This window comes from Lagopus muta, chromosome Z, assembly GCF_023343835.1.
Source record: "Lagopus muta isolate bLagMut1 chromosome Z, bLagMut1 primary, whole genome shotgun sequence".
In the NCBI taxonomy this organism is placed as follows: Eukaryota; Metazoa; Chordata; class Aves; order Galliformes; family Phasianidae; genus Lagopus; species Lagopus muta.
Window position 1 is genome coordinate 72,949,625 of NC_064472.1, and position 23,066 is coordinate 72,972,690.

At 40.0% G+C, this 23,066-nt stretch overlaps 1 protein-coding gene across 1 annotated transcript in view; it reads left to right on the forward strand.

Moving 5' to 3' along the window:
- Positions 1–22,683, forward strand: part of LOC125687204 (uncharacterized) — a 185,843-nt gene extending 163,160 nt beyond the window's left edge. The window contains exon 2 of the mRNA XM_048932098.1: positions 22,472–22,683. Within this exon, the coding sequence (XP_048788055.1) occupies positions 22,472–22,683 (212 nt within the window). The remainder of the gene's footprint in view (positions 1–22,471) is intronic.
- The last annotated feature ends 383 nt before the right edge of the window (positions 22,684–23,066 follow it).

The window sequence follows — 23,066 nt, forward strand, 5'->3', positions numbered from 1 at the left end:
TGATCATCCCATTGTTGATGCAACCCAGCATACTGTTGGCCTTCTGGGCTGCAAGCACACACTGCTGACTTACATCCAGCTTTTCATTCATCAGGATTCCCAGGTCCTTCCCACAGAGCTGCTCTCAAACTCTTCTCCAAGTCTGAATACATGACTGGGATTTTCACAATCCAAGTGCAACACCTTACAGTCAGCCTAGTTAAATCTCACTATGTACATGTGTGCCCACTTTTGGTCCTTGTTCAGGACTCTGCAGCGCCCAGCTTAGTGTCTGCAAACATGCTGAGAGTACACTAAATCCCATTCTCTATTTCATTGATAAAATGTTAAAAAGTATGAGTCCTAAGAAGGATCCCTGGGGGACACAAGTCATCATTGGCCTCCAACTTGATGTAGACCTGTTAACCAAAACCCTCCAGCTGAACCATCCAGCTAACAACTCCTTGACTAAGTAGTTATACTTCAGACCCATATCTTAGAGTGCAGATTCCTGGTTCCAGTGGGAGGCAAGATAAGAGAATACATTTTAATGATGCTTATTGAGGCACCCCAAATATTTGTGCAGGATTCCCCACATTTTTAATACATTTTTAAAAATTAAGAAAGCATCATGGGAAAAAGACTCAGTATTCAAAACCCTCCTGGTTAGCTGTAACCCTGGGATAAATTATAAATTTTTATGCAGGAGGCCAGTCTCTTCTGTAGCAGAGAGAAGCTAAATATCTAGCCAGTCAAGCATGACAATTGTACCCTGAACGCTTGGCAGTATATGGAATTCACCATTTGATAAAATTGTTTACTCTATTTCACTCCATAGGAATAGCCAGTGGTTAAGTGAGGCTATATCTCACATGAGTATAATCTATGAAAATGTATGTAGCATCCCATGAATACTAAACAAATTCATTACCAGCAGCGGCATTTCCAATGAATCTGTAATGATGGAACCTTTAAATTAAATTGTCTCCCTTGATTTTTCAATGTAATCATGTTCATCAGCACAGTCCTGTTTTTCTCCTTATTTAAGGCATCAAGACCGTGAGCTCATCAATATATGAAAGCACATTTGAGCTGCTCAGGCTAAGAACAGAGAGGGGAAAAAGACAAAGGAGTCATTCTTCACATCATGGAGCACCAAATTCTTTGCTGTAAAAAGTGCAGTGAAAAGAAGATAGGGATTAAGAAATACAGCACAAAATACCCATGCTAGAGAAACTGCAAGGGCTCAATTTCCTAATCTTTGTCTACTAAGATATCGTAGATAATACCTAAGAGTAATAATACAAACCTCTGACATTCAGAACAGTGACGAGGATTTCTCAAAGTTGTTACAATTCTTAAACCTGCTTCTGTCTAAGGTGGCAAACCCCCCCAGAACCACTTTTTCCTCAAATAATTCTTACCAGGACTGTCTCAGCACTGCTGTTAGACTGCTTGCTCCTACACTGATCAGAGAAGCAATTCGTAGGCATACTTCAAAGTGGTGTTTTGTTTTTTTCTTCCTTTGGTTGAATTACTTGGTAGGACAACAAGCTTCCAAGTGGGAACTAATTTATTTCCTCAGCATCAGCACTGTGTCATCAGAACAGCAGCTGATAATTTTGATGACTTCCCTACTGCTGTAGAAAATCTTGGCTTCTTCCAAGTGGTGGACTGTTAGTAACATCATCTTCTGAATACTGCAGCTCTACAACTGCATTATGTGCTCCAGTACTACTCAAAACATGTGCAGGGTCACTAGGGCTTATACCCTCATATTCTTTTGTTGATCCTAGCAAGCTACACGTCACTGTCAAAACTATTGCTTTTTCCTGACACAGGAAATGCATACATGAAAATCTGAAGATTTAATGTTTTAATTTTTTTTTTAATGGTATAACGAGCTGAAAAGTACTTTTTTCAAACCAAAATCTCTTCTATACCTAACTTCTAGGTATACCTATCTCTTCTGTACTTACCTTCTATAAAAAGACCTTTCTAAATAGCCATATATATGAATTTAATTCCCTCAGTACCTATGCATTTTCTCCATTCACTTCAGTGAATACCACCTCAGCTTCCTTATTGTTTTGTCTGGAATTAGTTTAAAAGTTCTGCATATAAAGTATCTCTATCCTGTGCTCAGGCAGTTCAGAACACATCGTTTCCCTTCAGCATATGTGAGTTAGAATTCACTAAACATTTTGTGCAGTCGGGGAATCTTGATGCCATGGTTGATGACAAGTGGTCTTGATCATTTTTAGCTGGTCTGAAACAAACTGCAGCATTCTTATTTGTTCTAGCAGGTCAAAGTGCATGCTTTGCTGTGTCAGCACTTGGCACAGATGCGAGCAGGCTTGCTTCATTGGATTTTTCATCTGTGAAAATACAGAGGTGACATTTAACTTTTTTTTTTTTTTCAGTGAACGTACTTAGATCTCTCACAAACATTTTTTTTTTAATTACACATGCTAGATACACCAAACTATCAGCGTGCCTGAGTCAAATTCCTTTCAAAATGGAGATGAATTTTTCAGGAATCCTTTTCTGTTGCAACATATCCCACAGCGAAGGAAGTATCTTTCTTTTTTTTTCCCCACACATGTAGTTTTCTGGTCAGTACAGATTCTCAAAAGAACAGCATTCATCATATCAAATCAGATCTATCTGAAGAGTATGTCCCCTTTTCTTGATGGTCAAAGTTGGATGCTGCCGAAATTTTGGGCCAAAGCAGAGTAAAATTTCCCTTGATCTCTGCTAATAGAGGCTGACTGAAGCCTCAAGGGCCGAAGATAATATTCTTTTCAAAATTTTATAACCACTTTGAAGTCCAGTGAGTGATTCTACCATTCAAATAATTCTTCGCTTTAAAGTAAACCCGTATGAAATCCTGAAAAGCAATCCGTATTTCATGCTACCGGGAGATGTCAAGTTAATTGCACAAACAAAAGGTTGTAATGTGCCTGCCATATCTCTGCAACCAACACCTGCTCTCTCCTGAGTTCACTGAACACCCTTCAAATCCTCACGCTTGTACATCTTTGATTTGTTTTACTCTGTTGCAACTCCTTAGGCAGAACTAATAGGATAAAAAGTGTTGTGTGCATCGTGTGACCTTCCTCTTTGACTGTAGAGCCTCTGGAGTAAACATGTATTTACAGAAAGCAGGTAGTACAACAGCAAAGCAGAAATGTTACTGGAAATAAGCAGCTTTATAAAATTACTTCTTGCTTTCCGTCGCCCGTGAAACGCAGCTAGATTCTAACTGATTAAATTCTAATGGTTCGATTTCTAACACTCACAGTTATTTCACTGATGTGGCTGTATTTTTATTTTTGCATGCTTTCTCAGTTTGGGCAGATGTATGTTTTTGGCAACTCTATATTCATTAATTGAAGTCCTTAAGCTTGTGGCAGCTCTGCACTGTCTAGGCTGCCTAATTCTACACGTAATCCTGGATTTATATTGCAGGCAGAGGAAATCTCCTTTTGATCATAAAAGGAAAGCAAAGCAAATCTTAACAGACTTAACAGGTTCTATTAGCATTTATTAAAAGTCTCCTCCAAAATCCATACAAGTCAAAAACAAATTTCTCCCATCTTGGATATCAGAAAGCATTTGAGTTAGTCCTCAACACAGCTGTTCATCTGTTCTCCAAATTGCAAATTAACATATCAGAGACTTGAAAGTACTTAGTGATGTTGTTTACAGTACAGTACTATAATATCACAATATTGCCACTATGTCCAGAACATGATGGATGACACAGGATATGTTTGGCAAGATGTAGATTATGCCATGTTGCACAATAAATATTCAATCTTATTAAAAATAAATAAACGATAACAACTGCATCAACCTTGCTCAAGGTTCTTTAGTATTTACCATCCAGGCACATTCAAACAGTCTTATGATATAATTATGTCAGTAAGGAGTGGAATCTGAAATAGCTGCATAAAGCTAGCACTCACAGTAAGAAAACTATTAGGAAGTTCTTCTTGAGAGAAGATGGAAAAAAGTACTTTGACTAGTGACAACTAATCAACACCTTAAAAATAGTGAGCATCAAATGTTCAGATTATTATGGGGCAACAAAATGTGATAGGCACAAAAATATAAAATCTAACTGCAAGCCAATTACATAATCTCTTTAGAAAACTCTGTGTGTGAGGCTCAGCTTGTCTCTACCTCCTTGAAAATAGCTGCCACTGGAACATAAGAACTTTGCACAGGAACTTCTTTCAGACACCCTGTGTTATACAAGATTTTTTTAGCAGAAGATATACTATAAAAAAAAGTAATAAAAAAAAAAAAAAAAAGGAATAACTAAGGCATCTTCTGAAACATGAAAACCAGCTCTCAGAACCTTATTTGCGGTTTAAGCTGGCGGGCAACTAATCACCATCACTGCTCACACCCTCCCCCACCCCCAATGGGATTAGAGAGAGGATTGGGAAAAGGATAAAACTCATGGGTTGAGATAAAGATGGTTTAATTGAACAGAAAAGGAAAGGAGTGATAATAACAGTGATAAAAGAATGTAGAAAATGAGAGATGAACAGTGCTATTGCTCACCATCAGCCAGTACCTGAGCAGTGTCTATCCCCCTGGCCAACTTCCCCAGTTGTGTTACTGAGCGAGATTCCTTATGGGAATCCCTTCGAACCAGCTGTCCTGGCTCTGTTCCCCAAAGCTTTATGAGCTTCTCCAACCTCCTCTCCGGTAGGGCAGTACGAGAAGATGAAACATCCTCCACTTAGTGTAAGCACTACTCAGCAACAATGAAAACATTGGGGTGCGATCAACATTATTTTCAACCCAAATTCAAAACAGAGCGCTATACACCTGGGAAGAAAATTAACACCATTCCAGCTGAAACTGAGGAAACCACTCAGTCACTGAAATGTACGTCCAAGACAGCCCATGAGAACTTTGAAGGATACACAAGAGGTAGACATCCAGGCACACGTCCCCAGGTGAGGTATCCTACAGTCACAGGAAATTTCCCTTGAGTCTTCTCTTTTTTCTACTCTACTGAATGCTGTAAGAACTCCTGCATTTTTTAAGGAAACCCTAGCAACAACAAACACTTATGCACCCACAACCGTCTTAAAAAGCCCTTGGAAAGTATTTCCTGAACATTTCTGGAGGCAGACTGTTTATTGTTGAAACTCATCCTTCTGTCATCATTTTTTGACTTGATTGTCAAGTTTGCCAGATGGCTGACCTCTGGTATTTTCTTCTCATTTAATAGCCACAGGTTCAGAAGACAAGGAAATAACATACGTATTTCAAAACTGAGGCCTTCACCAAGAAAATTCTGCATTTGTTAAGTAAGAGAAAATACCTTTGACATATTTAGAGCGTGCGACAATTTCTTAGCTGAAAGCAGGTTGACACTTGATTATATAAAATAACAAATAGAAGAACATTGTTAGTGCCTGAATGTCAGTTTCTGTAGTGCTTCCCTGAAATGAATGAAAACAATGACCTGGATGTAAAATCTCTACAGAAAATGACAGCCCTCTTGCCAGTGTAACAGCTCAGGCAGCACCATGGCAGATTAGTACTCTGCTGCTTGAAGAGAACTCAGAACTTCTTGACCAATTACGATAGTGGTGACATACCTACTACCGGAATCAGCTTCCTGCTTTCTCACATGATTTCATTTTATATATTTTTTTTTACGCTTTTATGTTCTGTGGTTTAACACTGCAAGCAGCTCAGCACCACACAGCCTTTCACTCACTTCTGCACTTTCCAGTAGGATAGGGGAGAGAACTGAAAAGAAAATATAGAGCTTGTAGTTTGATACAGAACAATTTACTGGGACAGAAAAGGAAGAGAGAAATAGCAGTAGTGATAACTGCCTAAACACCCACTGACTGGTGCCCTCCAAGGAGCAGTTACCTCCTACCCCCTGCCAACTGCCTGCAGTTTTAGAGTTTTTTCACGTTTTCATATGGTATGGAATATCCCTTTGGCCAGTTTATGTCAGCTGTCCCAGTTCTGTCCCATCCCAGCTACTCGCGCTCCCTCTTGCTGGCAGCACAACGTGAGGAGCTGAAAAACTAAAACATCTTTGGCTCTGTGCAGCACTGCTCAGCAACAACACATCTGCGTGCAACCAACACTGTTTTTCTCCTAAAGTCAAAACATAGCATTGTACCAGACACAATGAAGAAAATCAACTGTGTTCCAGCTGAAGCCAGGACAATGCATGTTATCATGAGTTCTTGTGTGCAAAGTGCTTTAAACTACTTCCACTGTCATTATGCTTAAAAGTGCTACACAAAAGGGGCTTGAGTGCCTCTATGAAAAAAATCACCCAATCTCCAGAGTCTACGCAGCATGTCCACTTAAACTGAATATTGCCAAATGACAAATAGCTAGTTATTTTACATAGGAAGTCACAAAGACTGAAAGCAATCAAACTGATTTTCCTTTGATAAACACAAATTTATAAACAATATAAAACATACAAAGAATACAATACTATTACACAGTATTCTAAAGAATTTTCAAACAAATAGGTAAGGAAAGTATTAAATGTTAGAAACTCTTTGTCCTATAACTATGGGAGGTTTGAACATATCATGGAAATAACAGAGCAATCCAATCTAGCGTTGAAGACAGTCCTCCTTTGAGAAGGGATTGGACCTCCAGAGTCATCTCCCAAGCCAAGTTAGCACATCCTGCAACTGGTAGGTAGCTCCCTGCTAAGAAACCATCCATCCCATTACCAAACAACCAAAGAGTCATTGCTATTTGATAGACAGGTATGTTAGCTAAGCAGGTTACAAACGTAGAGCTGATGACCATATATATCAGTGTGCTGTTTTCTCAATCAAAGACCTTAAGAATCTGACAAGATTCACTAAGACTACCTTGACTCTACCTCATTTAGAATGCTTCAGTGCTTCCTGGAGACATGAAAAGAAGCCTCCAAAAGGCAATCTGCTGACAGTTAACTTGGCAAACAGGCCACACAAATGCAAACAGCTATCTCCACAGATTTTCCCAATGCTTATCTTCCGTGTGTATGAACAGTCCCATTTACTGCAGTCAGAAAATAATAGCTGTAAGAAGCTAGGCAAGTGAGTAATGATACCTACTAATCATTATACACAGCTTTTTAATTGTACTCATTCAATACTTAGAAAAGAAAATCTGCTGAAATGGAAATTCTTCTCAGTTGTTTTATATTTCTTTTAACACGGGATAAATAGAAAGAGGGAGAAAGAAGATAGAGGAGGAACTTAAATCCAACTGCATGACCTCGAATACAAAATTGAAATAATTTTTTATAACCTTCCCTACACAAGATCAGCATGACCCTTTTCTCTTTTTCCAACACACACTTTTAATGCCGACTGGAATAACTACAGTGTAATAAAAATCACTAATGCAGCATGTTATTAAATACTGATGACCTAATCTGCGGCCTCCACAAATGCACAGTGGTGTATAAATTTCTGCTCCCTTTCTCTCTCTGGCTGCTGTAACTTTTTTCCCAAACTGTGCTATGCTAGTCAGTCCTCCTCTATGATTACTTTATCTCACCTTCAAAAGACTATTTTTGCAACTTCAGTTTTGAACAGTAAAACTCTAAAGAAACACAGACGATGCCTCTCTCTAGATGCATTTTCACTGTCGCGTTTTAGCTTGTTTTCGCTGCAGGTAAAGTAAATATCCAAAAATTTGAGATTTTAGTTAATTTCTCATCAAATTAAAGTGCTCTTATTCAGTTTCCAATGCATACATCCAATACTCCAACATTTCTAAACATCTTTTATTTAGTATTTACTGTTCTCGCTATCAACCCCTGGGTAAAATTCATCTTCATCCTGACGTCTCATGGCTGCTGAGAGAAACAGACAGGAAATGCACTTTTTCCTTCCCCCAGAGAAGAATTTACCTTTTGCTCATACTGCTGAGAATGTCTTAGCCAGAAATTCCTTGTATTTTCTAATAGTATGGGTATTCTCTGTCCTGGTTTGAGCAGTGCCACGAAACAACAGCCAATGTAAGAAATACAGAGCATCATGCTCCAGAAAAGTTCTTTTTTTTTTAAGAGAATTTTCTCTTTTCATTCCTAATATGTGCTCAGAACTCTTTGATGATTTTCTGGGTGAGAAAGAATGTATTTCGCTACCTGTGCACATATATGACTGTTCAAAAAGAAAAAAGAAAAAAAAAAAAGGAAAATACTGAACTTAAATCACTCTTAAGGGATTAGATCTGAGCAGAAGAGGTCAACATTTGGTTGTACTCTGTGTTTCTGCAGTGGGAACATGTGTGGTGCAACTACCCAAGCGCTGCTTGTCTCTGCAGTCATAATTGCTGCTCATGCTCTCAGGACTGCGGGTGGTCTACTATTTTGTGTTGCAGGAAGCAGTAGCCAAAGGTTTCCCAGACATTTCTGCATGGGAGTGGTGCTCCTGTTTTGAACATTTTTATGTTCAGAGATCTGGTTTAAGTTGAATATTAAACTCTGCAGACCCTGCTGTTTTAGGTGTCATCAAGCTGGCTTACAGTGAGCAGCTTAAATATTTCTTCTTATTCAGCTGCTGACCTCACGAGGCACGGAGAGGATTGGTGGTGGTCTCACCAAAAATAAACTGAAATTAGTAGAACAAAAGACTGTGCAGAGCCCATGGAGTATTGTGGGAAATCAAATTAATTTTAACATATGGGACTTGATTTTGTGAGGCAATGTCTGTATTCCACCAAAGGTCTCAGTTTTCAGTGTAAAATTTCCTATCCTGTTGATCAGTAAAGCACTATGATACTAAGACTCATAACACTTCATTAATATGCCAGATTATTCCATCAAACAGAAAGATATTTATTTCAGCCAAGAAGAGTGCATGGTATTGTATACAAAAAAATGTTGATAGCTGTAAAATTCTTACTTTGTAGGGAAAATTTTAAGTCTGTTTTCCTTCCTCCAACTGCTTATTATTACTACTATCACTATTATTATTATTACATCTCACACGTTTATCATACTCTCCCCCTTTTCTCCCAGAGAAATCTGGTTGCCTTCCATTGTTTGTTGTTACTTGGTTTTCCGTACAAACTTCAGAACATCTTTAAGACTTCTCCTCTTTCAAAGTTACGATATCCCTTTCCACATTTTCCTTTCTACTAAGTTCATTTTATGTTTGCCTCGTCACATGTTTGCTTTTGCTAGCACAGGGGAAGGATACAGGGGTCACATACAATGCTTGCATCTTTCAGTACTGTGAGGAGAGGCATCTGTGGTAGATGCCATACGAGCTGCTCCCCAGCTATTTCCCACATGTCACATAGGTAAAGGACAGTACCCTGGGGTCACCACAGAGAATCTCCTCAGAAAGTCCTTACACAGAAGGACTTTTTAGCCACGTAGCCCTTGGAACTTCAGTTACTTGATTTAAGGGTAATCGGATCAATATGTGATATAACTTTTGCATCCTCTTCATAATATGAAAAGCCTGTTCAATCTACGAACATAAAGAGTTGTATAAAAACCAGCTACAGCTTAAACGCTGCAATTCCTGGCTTCAATCAGACCCTTCCTGCTACTCTTTTAAAGCATCCCGCAGGGGGGGAGGGAACAGGGGAGGGTGCTGTGTGACTGCTGTTCCGGGCAGCAGATCAGTTGTTCACAACTGTGGGCTTTAGCAAAATAGTAACTTTTGCTACTTCAACTCATTTTCTTTTTCCTACGATTCTGTGATTCTATGAAAATACCAACTGACTTGTATACCAAATATTCGTGTTGCATTTCCCCCATAATTGTTATGCATCCCATTCAGCCCTTTTTGCAGATTATGGCTAGAATGAAAAGAAGGTAGAAGGCAGAGCTTGCAGAGATCAAACTTCCCATTGTTCTTAGAATAAGAGATTGTATTTGAGTACAGAGATTTGCATAAGAATTAGTCCCCTTCCTTGTATCAAGTCAGCTATTTTCAGCTCAGTGTAGCAATCTTTGATTTCTTGGTTGTAACTATGGCAATAAGATTAGGTGGTATTCAGTAAAATTCGTTTTACAAATTAGCATGGGAGGGTACCCATGACTGTGAAGGAAGGAGTAACATAAAAACACTGTGGAATGAGACTGAAATTAAAACAGGACTCAGAATGTTTCTCAAAATAATTATTCTAAAAGTCATCCAGCACCATCTGGTAGCTTTGTGAATGATTTACTGCTAGCTAGAATAAAAATGATGGGATCAATGGGCCTGATGGGGGCTATACTTCTCAGTCTATGCCATTTTGAAAAGACATTTTAACCCCATTTTGGGTGGATGTTGATTTCTTTGATCTATAACTTTTATAACACCAGCAGTCAAATCAATTTGAAACACTTTCACTACTGTACAAATCTACAAAGCTCATTATGGTCAGGAGAGGGGAAAAAAAGCCTTGCTCCAGGCCTCAGGACACGTTATAATGAGAGTAAGAATGAACTATCCAGAGTTCTGCCTCTGCTTTTCCGCTGCTTGGTACAATCCTGTCAGTTCATTACAACAGCAGACCTTAATTTGCACACACTAAAGATGGCTTCCTGAAGTTTTGCATCATTTCCAATAAGTCTTGATTTTGATCATATCTCATTACTAATGAGTTTCCTGCCCATACCTAGCCTCTTCTGTTCTTAACAGTATATACAAACAGGATTAGAAGAAAAATGGTTTTAAATGCACATTTTTCAGAACAAACATTTATTATTTGGATTTTTCCAAGGAAACTGTTAATAGAATGTGTACTGCAAAAATAATTATTAAAATGATTTTGAGTAGTTGGCTTAATAACACTGATGTTGTGATATGATATTTAGTTTAATACAACATGGTATTTAATTCATTTTGATATGATTATGTCATCAAATATTAAGAAAATACTAAATTTCAAAACCAAAAGGTTTTATTTTTCTTCTCTGAAATACAGTCTTTCACATCTCTTCTTGGATGTAGGTTGGTATTTTCATAGAATCACAGAATCGTGGAAAGGCCTGGGTTGCACAGGAGCACAGTGCTCATCCAGTTCCAACCCCCTGCTGTGTGCAGGTCGCCAACCAGCAGCCCAGGCTGCCCAGAGCCACATCCAGCCTGGCCTTGAATGCCTGCAGGGATGGGGCATCCACAGCCTCCTTGGGCAACTTCAGAGCTCAATCCTGAAGTATCAAAGATGCTAGGAAGATCACTCAAAATAAATCCTGACCACTGTGGGTGTTTACAAAGTAAATGAATGCACAACTTCATTGACTGCTTCTTTTTTTCTTTTCTAATACTTTCCCCGTAAATTATTTAATTTCAAGTCTTCATTTAAAGCCATGGATGGGGACATTACTTCTGTAGACACATCATGCATTATCAAAATTGCTTTGTGTTTCTTCTCAGGTAGAGACAAAAGCTATGGGGGTGGAAATTTTCTTGCTCCCACTATTGGTTATCTGAATAATTGTTTGCTGCTATAAATGAAAACAAATGGATCTTTCCACATAAATAATCATCATGCATTTCCTTGCCAACCAAACATATTTCAGCTGGTGGTATATAAAAGATCAGATACACAGTGGCTAAGAAATGAGCATTTCTTTTCTAAATGACTTGTTCTGCAGGATAAAACAGAGTTTTTAGCAGCATAGACAAGATCTTGCAGTTAATTTTAAACTCTTCATAATTTGCTGGGCTGGATTCAGCAGTATGCTTAGTTAGCTGTGAATCTCTGAAATAGATCACACTATGGCACAAATTAATCTTTTACAGAATATGCATTACTACCAGGGGACATAATGCAGTGTGACTGCAGAATAACATACCAGGTTACTAACATCCAAGTGATAAGTAGTTCTCAGTGCCAGGAGTTGAAATGAAATAAAACACTGAAATCAGATATTGTAATCTGGGAGATGACAGGACATCCACCCCTATCTCAAATGCAAAGGGTAAAAGGATCAAGTAGGTCTAGGAAGGTCATCAGACAGGAACATGGCTTGCCAGATGCTGTACTAGGTGAAGAGTGGAACCATATCCAACCCACAGCCAACAGGCTGCACGTGCCTGGCACAGCCTATTGTGTGGCCACCTCCTGTCCTACACCACTGTGATGGCAGCCCATTCCAACTGAGAATAACATCCCAGCCCTGGGCACATACCCATCAGACAGCAACAACCAAACATTAGTGTGTGATTGGCTCTGCCTGGGCTGAAACCAGGACAAAAGGAGGGTGCAGTGCAGTGCTAACTCAAGTGATGGCAAATAATTTCATGCATTTGGATACATTGCCTAAACACAGTCATGTGAACAGCATAAAATACACAGCTGCGTTTTCCATTCTGATAAAGGAACTTGAGAGTCGCTTTCAAGACTGCTGAAAAAATCATTAATTTTTTTGTGCATTTGAGATCTTATTTTCAGTCAACATGAATGCACTACTTGCAAATTTTCAAATGAAATGTGTACAGTTGCAATCAGGTATTCAACTCGAAAATTTCATCGTCACTTTTATAAGTCCTATCTTAACAGAGAAAAATATCCCCCACTTCACAAATCACATCATCTCATTTTGCCAGCATATACATTTGTGAACAAATATTGTTAGGGATGAAGCACAGGAAGAGTAAAATTTGATCCAAAATCTGACAGACATTCTGAGAACTCACTGAGAATTGCAACCATTTGACCTGAACCTGACTAATGATCAGTTTCACAAAAACAAGGTCAAATATTCCAGTAGTTTCATGGTTTTGTTGTTCTCTCTTATTATGTTTTAATAAAAATATTTTTAAAAATAAAAAATTAAATAAGGGCTTTTTCTTATATACATTAACCATATCATACATTTTATATGCTGCCCAAGCCAATTCCTTTTCACTCAGTGAGGTCCAGGCAAGACAAAACATTGAATACCCATGATTTGATGTAAGTGCAATTGTAATTTAAAGTCTCAGCATTTACTGGCAAATATGAGACAGTTCTTGAAGATTTAACTCTTGTCTTTTAGAAGAAACACACATAGGATAGGAAGATCTTTATGAGGATGACACATTTTTAAGAATCCCTACAAGTCACATCCACTACTTCATTCTTATGCAACAGAGAGATTTGTTTTCATCTTACACTCCTGAATTTCAGTCTTAAATCTCATCTCCTGTCCAGGTGCTGAAATTCTGCCTTTAAGCACTTTCAGGTTTCTATTTTATGGGTAGAACTGCTCCATAAGTAACTTGTCTGATAGCAGCAGCCTAGTAAATCTCTTTCTTGACTTTTCCAAGTGTTAAAGTCAGCAGAGGTAGCAGGTCCCTAGGTATCACTGCTCCCAGATAGGGAAGATCTGGCCTGTGTTATTTCCGAGTTGAATGAGTATGAGTTGGGATGTATGTGAGCTAGTGTTGGGATATGGCTGAAAGTCATTCAGAGCAGGTGATGCAGGGCTTACCAAAAGGATGGTGAAAACATCTATCCTGCCTATGCTGGCAAAAGTTGCACTTTGTTCTAGTACATAAAAGGAAAAGAAAAATTTGTTTCAGGCACTAAACTGACCTGTAAACCTACTAGTTACATATCTCTCCTGTATTATCACACCAATCAAGGCCACCTAGCCTTGGTCTGTGACCAGTTAGCTCTATAGCTGACTGCAGCAGGACAGCTCTGATGTGGTCACATCCCTCAGTGAAGCAAGGAATTGCCTCAGCAGAGCAACCAAAGTCCTGTCAGCGGTGAACTACTGGGTGCCATCGCCATCCACGTGGCAGTGGCTCTGACACAGCAGGAGCAGGACCAGGAGCAGAAGTGTCACACCCTGCAATTACAGCAGTGGTCCCTTGGAAGTGCAGCTCCCAGGAACATCACTAACACAGAAAGCAGAGCGTGGCAGACTGGTAAAGTGTGGTGGTTCACAAAGGCATAGTGAACAGTGAAGACAGACTGTCCCTCCCTACCTGGGAGGCTGGCTCACCAATTGTCACCCTTCCAGACAATAAATCTAGCAACAACCTCCACTAGGCAGCTCTTGCCAAAAAGAATGTGGCTATCCAGACTGAGAGTCTGCCCAGAAATGTAGCTGTAGAGGTCTCTCACTGCAGGGAGTACATAAGCCTGCTGCTTCCCCCCCAGGATGATAAAGAAGCCACCTGTGAGAGGTGTGAGCAGGTGAGTGATCTGCTCAGCATGGTGGCAGAGCTCGAGGAGGAAGTGGAGAGATTAAGGACCATCAAGGAGCACGAGTAGGAGATAGGCTGGTGCAGTAACTCCCTGCCATACCTACAAGAGAGGCACCAGAGTGATACACCCCAAACAGTGGTGGATCCCCAGCCCTGTCACAGTCAGGCAGAGAGAGGGGGCCTAAGAGATAGGGAGGAATGGAAATAAGTCTGTGCTCAGCATCACAGGAAAACTTCCTCCCTACCTATCTACCTTCTCAGATGCCTTTACACAACAGGTTTGAGTCTTTGGAACTCAAGGGACTGGAAAATGAGGATGTGACGGAAGATCTACCCAGGAGGCTTTCTATCCCAAGGAGGTTGGCTTCACACCTAAAGATTACCTCCACCAAAAAGGAAAGAAGGATAATCATCATTCCTTTCCCTCCTGAGAGGAACAAAGTGCCCCACGTGTCAGCCAGACCCTACCCATAAGGGAACATGACTCTCCGGGGCCCACATAAGGAACATTATTAAGAGACTCCCTAGTCTGGGTCTGCCTCTGAGAGAAGCTTGAGGACTTTCAAAAGGGTCTTCAGGGGACTGGGGCAGTTAATGGACAGTACAGGAGCACAGCTGGTATTTTCTGTCACTTCAGTGGCAGGGAGGGATACTGAGAGGAGCACAAAAAACCATCTGATAAACCCATGGCTGAAAGGCCAGTGCCACCACAGCACTTCTGGCCTCTTCTCCCATAGAGCAATTTACTCTACACTTCGCCTAATGGCTGTAGATGGTGCCTAGGGTTATGGCAGGAAAAGAATTCTCCCTCAGGAGCTGTCTGGCCTCATTGACAGGGCTTTAAACTAGGTTTGAAGAAGAAGGGGTGCTAGTGAGCCTACCCATGATAAGGTGTGGGATGGCATAGCAATTTTAGAGGGACAAGATGCTAGCACGGCCCCTAGCCTCCTGCATCCCATGATGATGCAGGTAATGGGGAGGCTAAAGGAAAACACTTCAAAGGAATTAAGAAGCTATCCTCCAAGAAACTGTCAAGAGCAGCTGCCCAACTGAAGTACCTCTACACCAAAACATGCAGCTTAGGTAACAAGCAGGAATTGTTGAAAGCTACCATGCTACTAGAAAAACACAATGCAGTTGCCATCACTGAAACCTGATGGGATGATTCCCACGACTGGAATGTGGCTATTGATGGATACAAGCTGCTCAGAAGGGACACGCAAAGAAGGAAGGGAGGAGGCACTGCCCACTACATCAAATGTCTGGTATTAAATGGGGAGGTTGGTGGCCCTGCATGTGGCAGAGGGCTTGGAGATTCATGATCCTTGAGATCCCTTCCAACCCTAGCCATTCTGTGACTCTGTGATCCTGTGATTCTGTGAAATAAGGAATGAGGTGTGAAGAGTTGAATGTGAGGAATGAGCACGAGCAAGTTGAAAGCTTATGGGTGACAAAGTCGAAAGCAAAAACAGGAGCCTTGTGGTTTGTGTCTTCTGCACAGGTCACTTAATCAAGTGGATCCTGTTGATGAAGCCTTCTTCCTCCAGCTAAAGGATACATTATGACTGCAGGCACTGGTCCTACTGGGGGACTTCAACCATTCTGAAATCAGCTGCAAAATAAGCATGGCAAGCTGTAGGCAATCCAGGAGGTTCCAGAAATGCATGGTGGATTACTTCCTGAGCCATCCCTGGTGGGTGTCTATTTCCAGTTTGAAACATGTGGTTTCAAACTAAAAGAGGGGAGATTTAGGTTGGATATAAGACATTTTTTTCAGTAAGGGTATTGAGGCACTGGCACAGGTTGCTCAGAGAGTTGGTGGATGCCCTGTCCTTGGAGATATATGAGGTCAGTCTGGACCAGGCTATGAGCATCCTGATCAAGCTGTAGATCAGGATCCCCGTTCCTTGCAAGGGGGTTGGACTATATGACCTTTAAAGGTCCCTTCCAACTCAAAAGATTCTATGATTCTATGAAATGCTACAAGCAATCAGGTAGGTGTATCAACAGCAGTTGTAATTGCTGACTGTGTTTCTGCTTTTAATTTGTGAATGCACTAAATGTGTTTCATAACGCTCGCCACTGATTGAAGGAAATGTCTGAGAGTAATGGGAGCCTGTGGATAAGGTTTTCTCTCCTGCTGTCTTTCACATACTGAGAACAATGCAGAAAATGAGTCATTACTTAGCTGACAATGTAGCAGATCAGAAGTACCTGATATTTATCTCTGATTAGGAAGGCATCACTATAGTTCTTTTTACCTGGGCAACATAAAACCTTTTCTTTAATCTGAGAGAAAGGAAGCTCCATTGCTGTAACGAGTGAAGGATATTTTCAGAGATATTGAATGGTGTAGGATTAGAATTTCCACCTGTCTTTGAAATGTGTTGGAGCTTTCCTGTTCTTGTGGACTATATTTCTTTGTCTCATTACAGCATGTCCATCCTACTTTTTATACAGTACTCACGAAACGATAGAAAAAAAGAGGGCTACATTGGTATATATTGCACAAACGAGGCCTGATTCTTTGTGTGGATAGCTAATTGCCCACTGTCAGCTCCTCCAGGTGGAAATTTTGAGAGCTATAAGACCCTGTATGCTCACCACTTTGGTGCAGTTATGAGTGAAATGAAATACCAAAACTATCACCAGCTGAAAAACTGTTATATAATTGTTATATATAACACTATTTTTTTGGATTTCTGAAGAACTGAGCTGTCAAAAGGGCACAGTAAAAATGTCTAGATACAAAGAAATAAGGGAAGTCATTCTCCAAAGTGCTTTGGGCTATACGAAATATAGAAATATTTGGGCTGCCCTGAAAGTAATGCCTTCTATTTTATTATGTTGGCTCACAACATCTAAGGCAGATGGTGGTGGTATGGCAGAAGAAGCTCAGCCTTCCCTCCAATATTGCATTTTGTTGCCGTATGACAGACGGGCAGCAGAGGGGAACTCTGTCAAAATGGCATCTGACATGGAAGTACATACAAAGTAAAGATGTGGAATTGAATTCCTCGATGAGGAAAAAAGTGACACCCAGGGACATCTACTGATGCTTGCTGAACATTAATGGAGACCAAACAGTGGATGTGAGCAGAGTGAGGTGATGGGTAATGTATTTCAGCATGGCGACAGCAATAGTGAATCACTTCTGCTGAGGCACATTTTTACAAGCACAGCATGCTTGTTCATTGCTGGGGGAAAAAAAAAAAAAAAAAAAAAAAGAAAAAAAAAGCATAGCTAATTGTAATGACTATGTTGAAAAATAGTGTTTTGTAGCTGAGAATATGCTCTACCAAACTGTGTTCTTGTGCTCTTTGTATCCATTGCAGTTTCTACAGATAAATATGAGGCATTACTTTCAGAGCAACCTACATATTTTTAGCACCTTTCATCAAACTTCAAATAAAATCCTGCAACATATTAATTACTGAGGCATTTGTACAAAGTTGATATTCATCATAAGTACGGTTTTCTTGGTTCACAGCAGAACATTCAGCTGAAATAGTGAGATTTACTTTCTTGACACAGCTGATATGTACGAGATTCATTAGAACAACAACAACAAAAAAAAAAAAAAAAAAAAAAAACATGTTGATCACATAGAACTTTATTTCCTGTAGTCATGTGCAGATTCACCAGACTGCTGAAGAAATCAGAGTTTTACTTAGCTTAGTTTCTCTCCTTTACCTTTGGAGTAATAAGGCAATGGTGTTTACTTCACAGGCAGAAAGAAAATAGTCTTATAGCCTACATTAGAGCAAGAGTAGGAGGATGTCTGGAGACTACCTGGCTTCTCCCTTAAAAATCAGAACAAACTCCATTGAGGATGGAAGAAAAAAATGGTGACGGAGAGTGCATGAGGGCAGTTTAAAGATTTTTATATGTGAAAACACATAAGGAAACATTATGGTGAATTAAGTGATTAATTAGCTTATTCTTCATGGGTAAGAAGACAGAATAAAAATTACATAATCACCACCACATCCTTCAACTATTTACTAGTGGCAACACTGCTTCATCCGTGACTCATTCATGGCTTCTCAATGTCTTGTGGTTATTGCATGTATGGGGACAGCAGTTGCCAGCAGCCTAGCAATGGAAATCTTTGCCCCAGCAGCAATTTTTGAGCAGCCTGTTTGTAGGCATACTCAGAGAGGAATAGAGAATAGGATCCATCTCTCGGCCTTAAGACTCCACTGACACAGGTCACTACTGTTATTACAGCAGATCCTGTAGTAGTGCCTCAAACTCCCAAGCCATAGCAAGAAGCTGTCGCCTGAAACATATTACAGCTCAGCATTTAGAAGGGAGAGGAGGGAGGCAGAGGAGGGAAGGAAGAAAGAAAGGAAGGGAAGAAGGGAGGAAGGGAGGAAACAGCCCACTGTTCATCACAAGGTGTGTATGCTATCTGTCTCCCATGTGATTGTATTTGAGGAGCTTGTGAAACTTAACAGGGATGGATTTTTTTGGCTTTCATTCTGTCTGGGCAACAGTTGGAAACAAACTGAATGTACAGGACATCCTTCAATCTTCTCTAGAACTAAAAAAAACCTGTATAAATAGAAAACATTTTTCATAGAGACTGATCATGTTAGGATTCCTGTTACTGCTCTGGTCCACTTCTAATTGCTACAGAAATGATGGTGCTGTCTGAGCAATGTCTTACCAGAGTGTACTAGACTACTTGGCAACTGTCATTAGCCAGCTAAAGAAGGAGATCGTTTTCTCAAACAGGCAGTTGGTTCAAAAATGACAGCAACCTAGCAAATTAATTCTTGCAGATACTTTACATTAGCTGGTATGTATTTATGAAGAAGATCAGTAATGTATTTTATTACAAGTGTTCTGATAAAGCAGCATTGTGTCGTTTCAAATTCTACAGCTTGTACATCGTCCAAATAAAATGAATTTTGATTTTGATTAATAAAGTGCAACATTAGCTACAATAAAAAAATAAATAAATAAAAAAAATCAAGCTCTAACCTCATTAAAACCAAAAACATTTCAGAGCCAAAATGTTCCCATTCAGATCTTGTTGCTATTCTGATTTACTGAATGACTTCCTCTTTACCACAATCTTTAATGAAGTTAAAAATTCAGTGACGTATTCATAAATCAGATAAGTTTTACAGAAAATGCTTAGCTTTTATTAGTTCGACATGGCACTTAATGTAGCTGCATTTCTCTAGGCTGCTTGCAAGGGAAACTACACCAAAATGCTTGAGAAAGTATTTCATTTGTACCAGTGAAAGCCTTAACTAGGGCTCCTAACCCACTGTTGCTTACAGTGAGCAGCTTGAAGGAGATGATAAAATGAGCGTTACACTTTTTTCCTCATGAAAATGCTGCCAAACAGCAGCCTCAATCGCAACAAAGAAGATAAAAGAAAGTTGTTAAAAAAGGATGTGGACATACTGAGGTAAATAGCAGGATTTAGAAAATCAGCACTGATCAGTAGCTGACTGCATGCATAACTGTTTTCACTTACAGCAAAAAATGTATAGCTACAAAGCCAGTCAAAATATTTATTAACACAGATGCAGTGTCTGACTATGAACTAAGCAAAAGAATTATTTTCTACTATTGTTTTTTTTTATTCCTTCATTAATTTTGTCAAGACACCATATGCAAATATGATTAAATTGATATATAGGCACAAGTTTGGTTGGTTGGATATATTTTTCCACAGAAATACTGGCACAAATGCCCCAGATTTATAGCATTCATACCCACAATACACTTAGCAATCTTATCAAGGTTGACCCTGCTTTGGATAGGCAGTTGTATCTCCAAAGATCCCTTCCGAACCAAGGGCTGGGAGGATGTGCCCTACAAAGAGTTACTGAAGGAACTAGAGCTGTTTAGTCCGGGAAAAAGGAGGCTGAGGGGAGACCTTATTGCTCTCTTCCAATACCTGAAAGGTGCTTACAGCAGAGAGGGGTTGCTCTCTTCTCACTTCTGACAAGTGACAGGACGAGGGGAAATGGCCTCAAGTTGTACCAGGGTAACTTCATGCTGGGTATCAGGAAACACTTCTTTACAGAAAGGGTTGTAGGAATAGGCTCCCCAGGGAGGAGGTTGAGTCACCATCCCTGGATGTGTTTAAAAACCATTTGGATGTGGTGCTCAGGGACGTGATTTAGGAGAGGGTTGTTAGGGTAGTATGGTCAGGTTATGGTTGGACTTGATGATCTTTAAGGTCTTTTCCAACCTGAGCGATTCTATGATTCAGTGATTCTATGATTGTGGTCTATATGATCATTTAGGGGAGATAATGCCAAATTACAGGTCAAAGGAGAAACTAACTAATAAAAAAGCTTCTATTTCCTACCTGTTTCTCCTGAGAAAATGACTGATGCTTGATGTTGTAAGAAATAGTCTCCAAGCTATGATTTTTTTTACCCCTCCTCGTTTATCTCTCCAAAGCATTTCTTACGCAGTCCAGCACAGATTCAGAATTTTTACACTGAATTACAGGATTTCAAAAAAATTTCTTATAACCCGCAGTGCCATCATCACATCCTTGAATTGTTCTCACTTCCCATTCAAAATTACAGGCAAGCTTAAATTCAATTTCTGATTTTTTTTAAAGTGAAAGATATTTTTCTTCCAAATCTAACATAATAGAAAGCGTATTTGTAATGATTTGTCAAGAAATATATGTATAGCGTTTGGCAGCTGCTTTTGTTTTTCTCTTTTTGATGTCATGCAGTCATTGAAGGTAGTAGCATTCTATGACATCATTCTCAGTAGCAACAATACTTTCTTTTTAAATATTTTGAGCCAAAGTCCTGTGTATCTATTTCCCATCAGAACCAGCTGTTTAACTAAGAACAGATGTAAAACAGTTAATGAACTTCCTGTACCATTGGTTGTAAAGAGCATCCAATAACAATCCTTAATTTCCACTCCCAAATTTGCTTCCTCTTCCATGACATGAAAGATTTCTTTGGAAGTGCCTTTGCCTTATCTTGGATCTGAAGCAATTTATCATTGACAGCTATGGCTTCTTTAATCAGTCAACCTCAATAGCCACTGGCTCTGTTACAAGGATAAAATGTATACCTTCCATCTTAAAAGTGCTTGTCTTAACTTTTTCTAATTATGCAGAAAGAAAAGACAATTTTTACAATGAAAGGGAAACTGTATGAAAAATTTTGAATTTTAAACCTACACTGAAAAAAAAACCCATCATTTACCCAGTAGAAGAAGAAATGATTCCTGACCTTGTGCTGTGGTTTAACCCAGCTGGTAGCAGAGCACCACGCAGTCATTCACTCACTCCACATTTCCCAGTGCGATGTGGGAGAAAATTCAAAATAAGGTTGAACCTGTGGGTTGGGACAAAACTACTTACTAAGATAGACAAAAGGAAGATGGTAATAATTATGGCTACATATGTATTTGTATAAATGTATGTTACGGGTGATGCACAAGCGATCACACACCAGTTGTAGATCAGTGCCCAGCTAGACCCTTAACAGTAAAAGAGAATGAGATGAATTCCTACTCTCTTCAGAACTCTGTCCTCTTGATGTCATATGGCATGGAATATCCCTTTGGCCAGTTTAAGTCAACTGTCCTAACTCTGGTCCCTCCCAGCTCGTTGGGCCCTTCTCTGTGAATGGCCTTGGCTGTGTACAGTGCTGCTTAGCAGTAACTGTAAACAATGTGTTATCAGTATTGTTTTTCTCCTAGAACCAAAACATAGCATTATATGAGACACTCTGAAGAAAAACAATGCTGTTCCAGCCAAAAGTAAGACAGTATCCACTCCTTATTCCATATTATTTACATCATGATCAGGTCTCACAGTTTCTACACATCCTAACCAATTACCATCACCTATCCCACTTTTTTATATATATGCAAACACATATCATTTCCATAGTTTATAACTTTCCATAGTTCATCTGTCATAACAGTCCTTCATTGCAGGAAGGATGATTCGCAGTGTTGGGTTACTGCATGCAGAAGCTAGTTCTTGGTCCATTGGAGTTTCCAACGACAGTGTGCCCAGGTGGCCAAGAAGGCCAATGGCATCCTGGCTTGCATCAGAAACAGTGTTGCAAGCAGGAGCAGAGAGGTGATTGTTCCCCTATATTCAGCACTCGTCAGGCCGCACCTCGAGTACTGTGTCCAGTTTTGGGCCCCTCACTGCAAGAAAGATATTGAGGCCCTGGAACGTGTTCAAAGAAGGGCAACAAAGCTGGTGAGGGGTCTGGAACACAGGCCATATGAGGAGAGGCTGAAGGAGCTGGGAATGTTCAGTCTGGAGAAGAGGAGGCTCAGGGGAGACCTCATTGCTCTCTATAACTTCCTGAAGGGAGGTTGTAGTGAGCTGGGGGTCGGCCTCTTCTCTCGTGTCATTAGTGATAGGACCAGGGGGAATGGTTTCAAGCTACGGCAGGGGAGATTCAGGCTGGACATCAGGAAGTATTACTTTTCAGAAAGGGTGGTCAGGCACTGGAATGGATGCCCAGGGAGGTGGTGGAGTCACCGAGCCTGGGGGTGTTCAAGGAAAGGCTGGATGTTGTGTTGAGGGACATGGTTTAGTGGGAGCTATTGGGAATAGGTGAACAGTTGGACTGGGTGATCTTTTAGGTCTTTTCCAACCTTAGTGATTCTATGATTCTATGATTCTATGATTCTCCTTCTTTAACCTGGGTATTTCTTACTGCACTACTGTTAACAAGACATATAACAGCCATAACAATGACATGCAGTATTATGTAGTAATTTAACATTATACAATAGCCTTGAGGGATGCAACAGACAACCCCATCCTTCTGCATTACCCACCATGTGCACCCACATCTCTGCACAAAAGCAAACCCAAGAATAGACTTGCCTTCATCTCAAGTAGGAAAAACCAAACTGTCTTGCCCAGCATGTTTTTTACAACTTGTCCTGCCAAGGGCTACT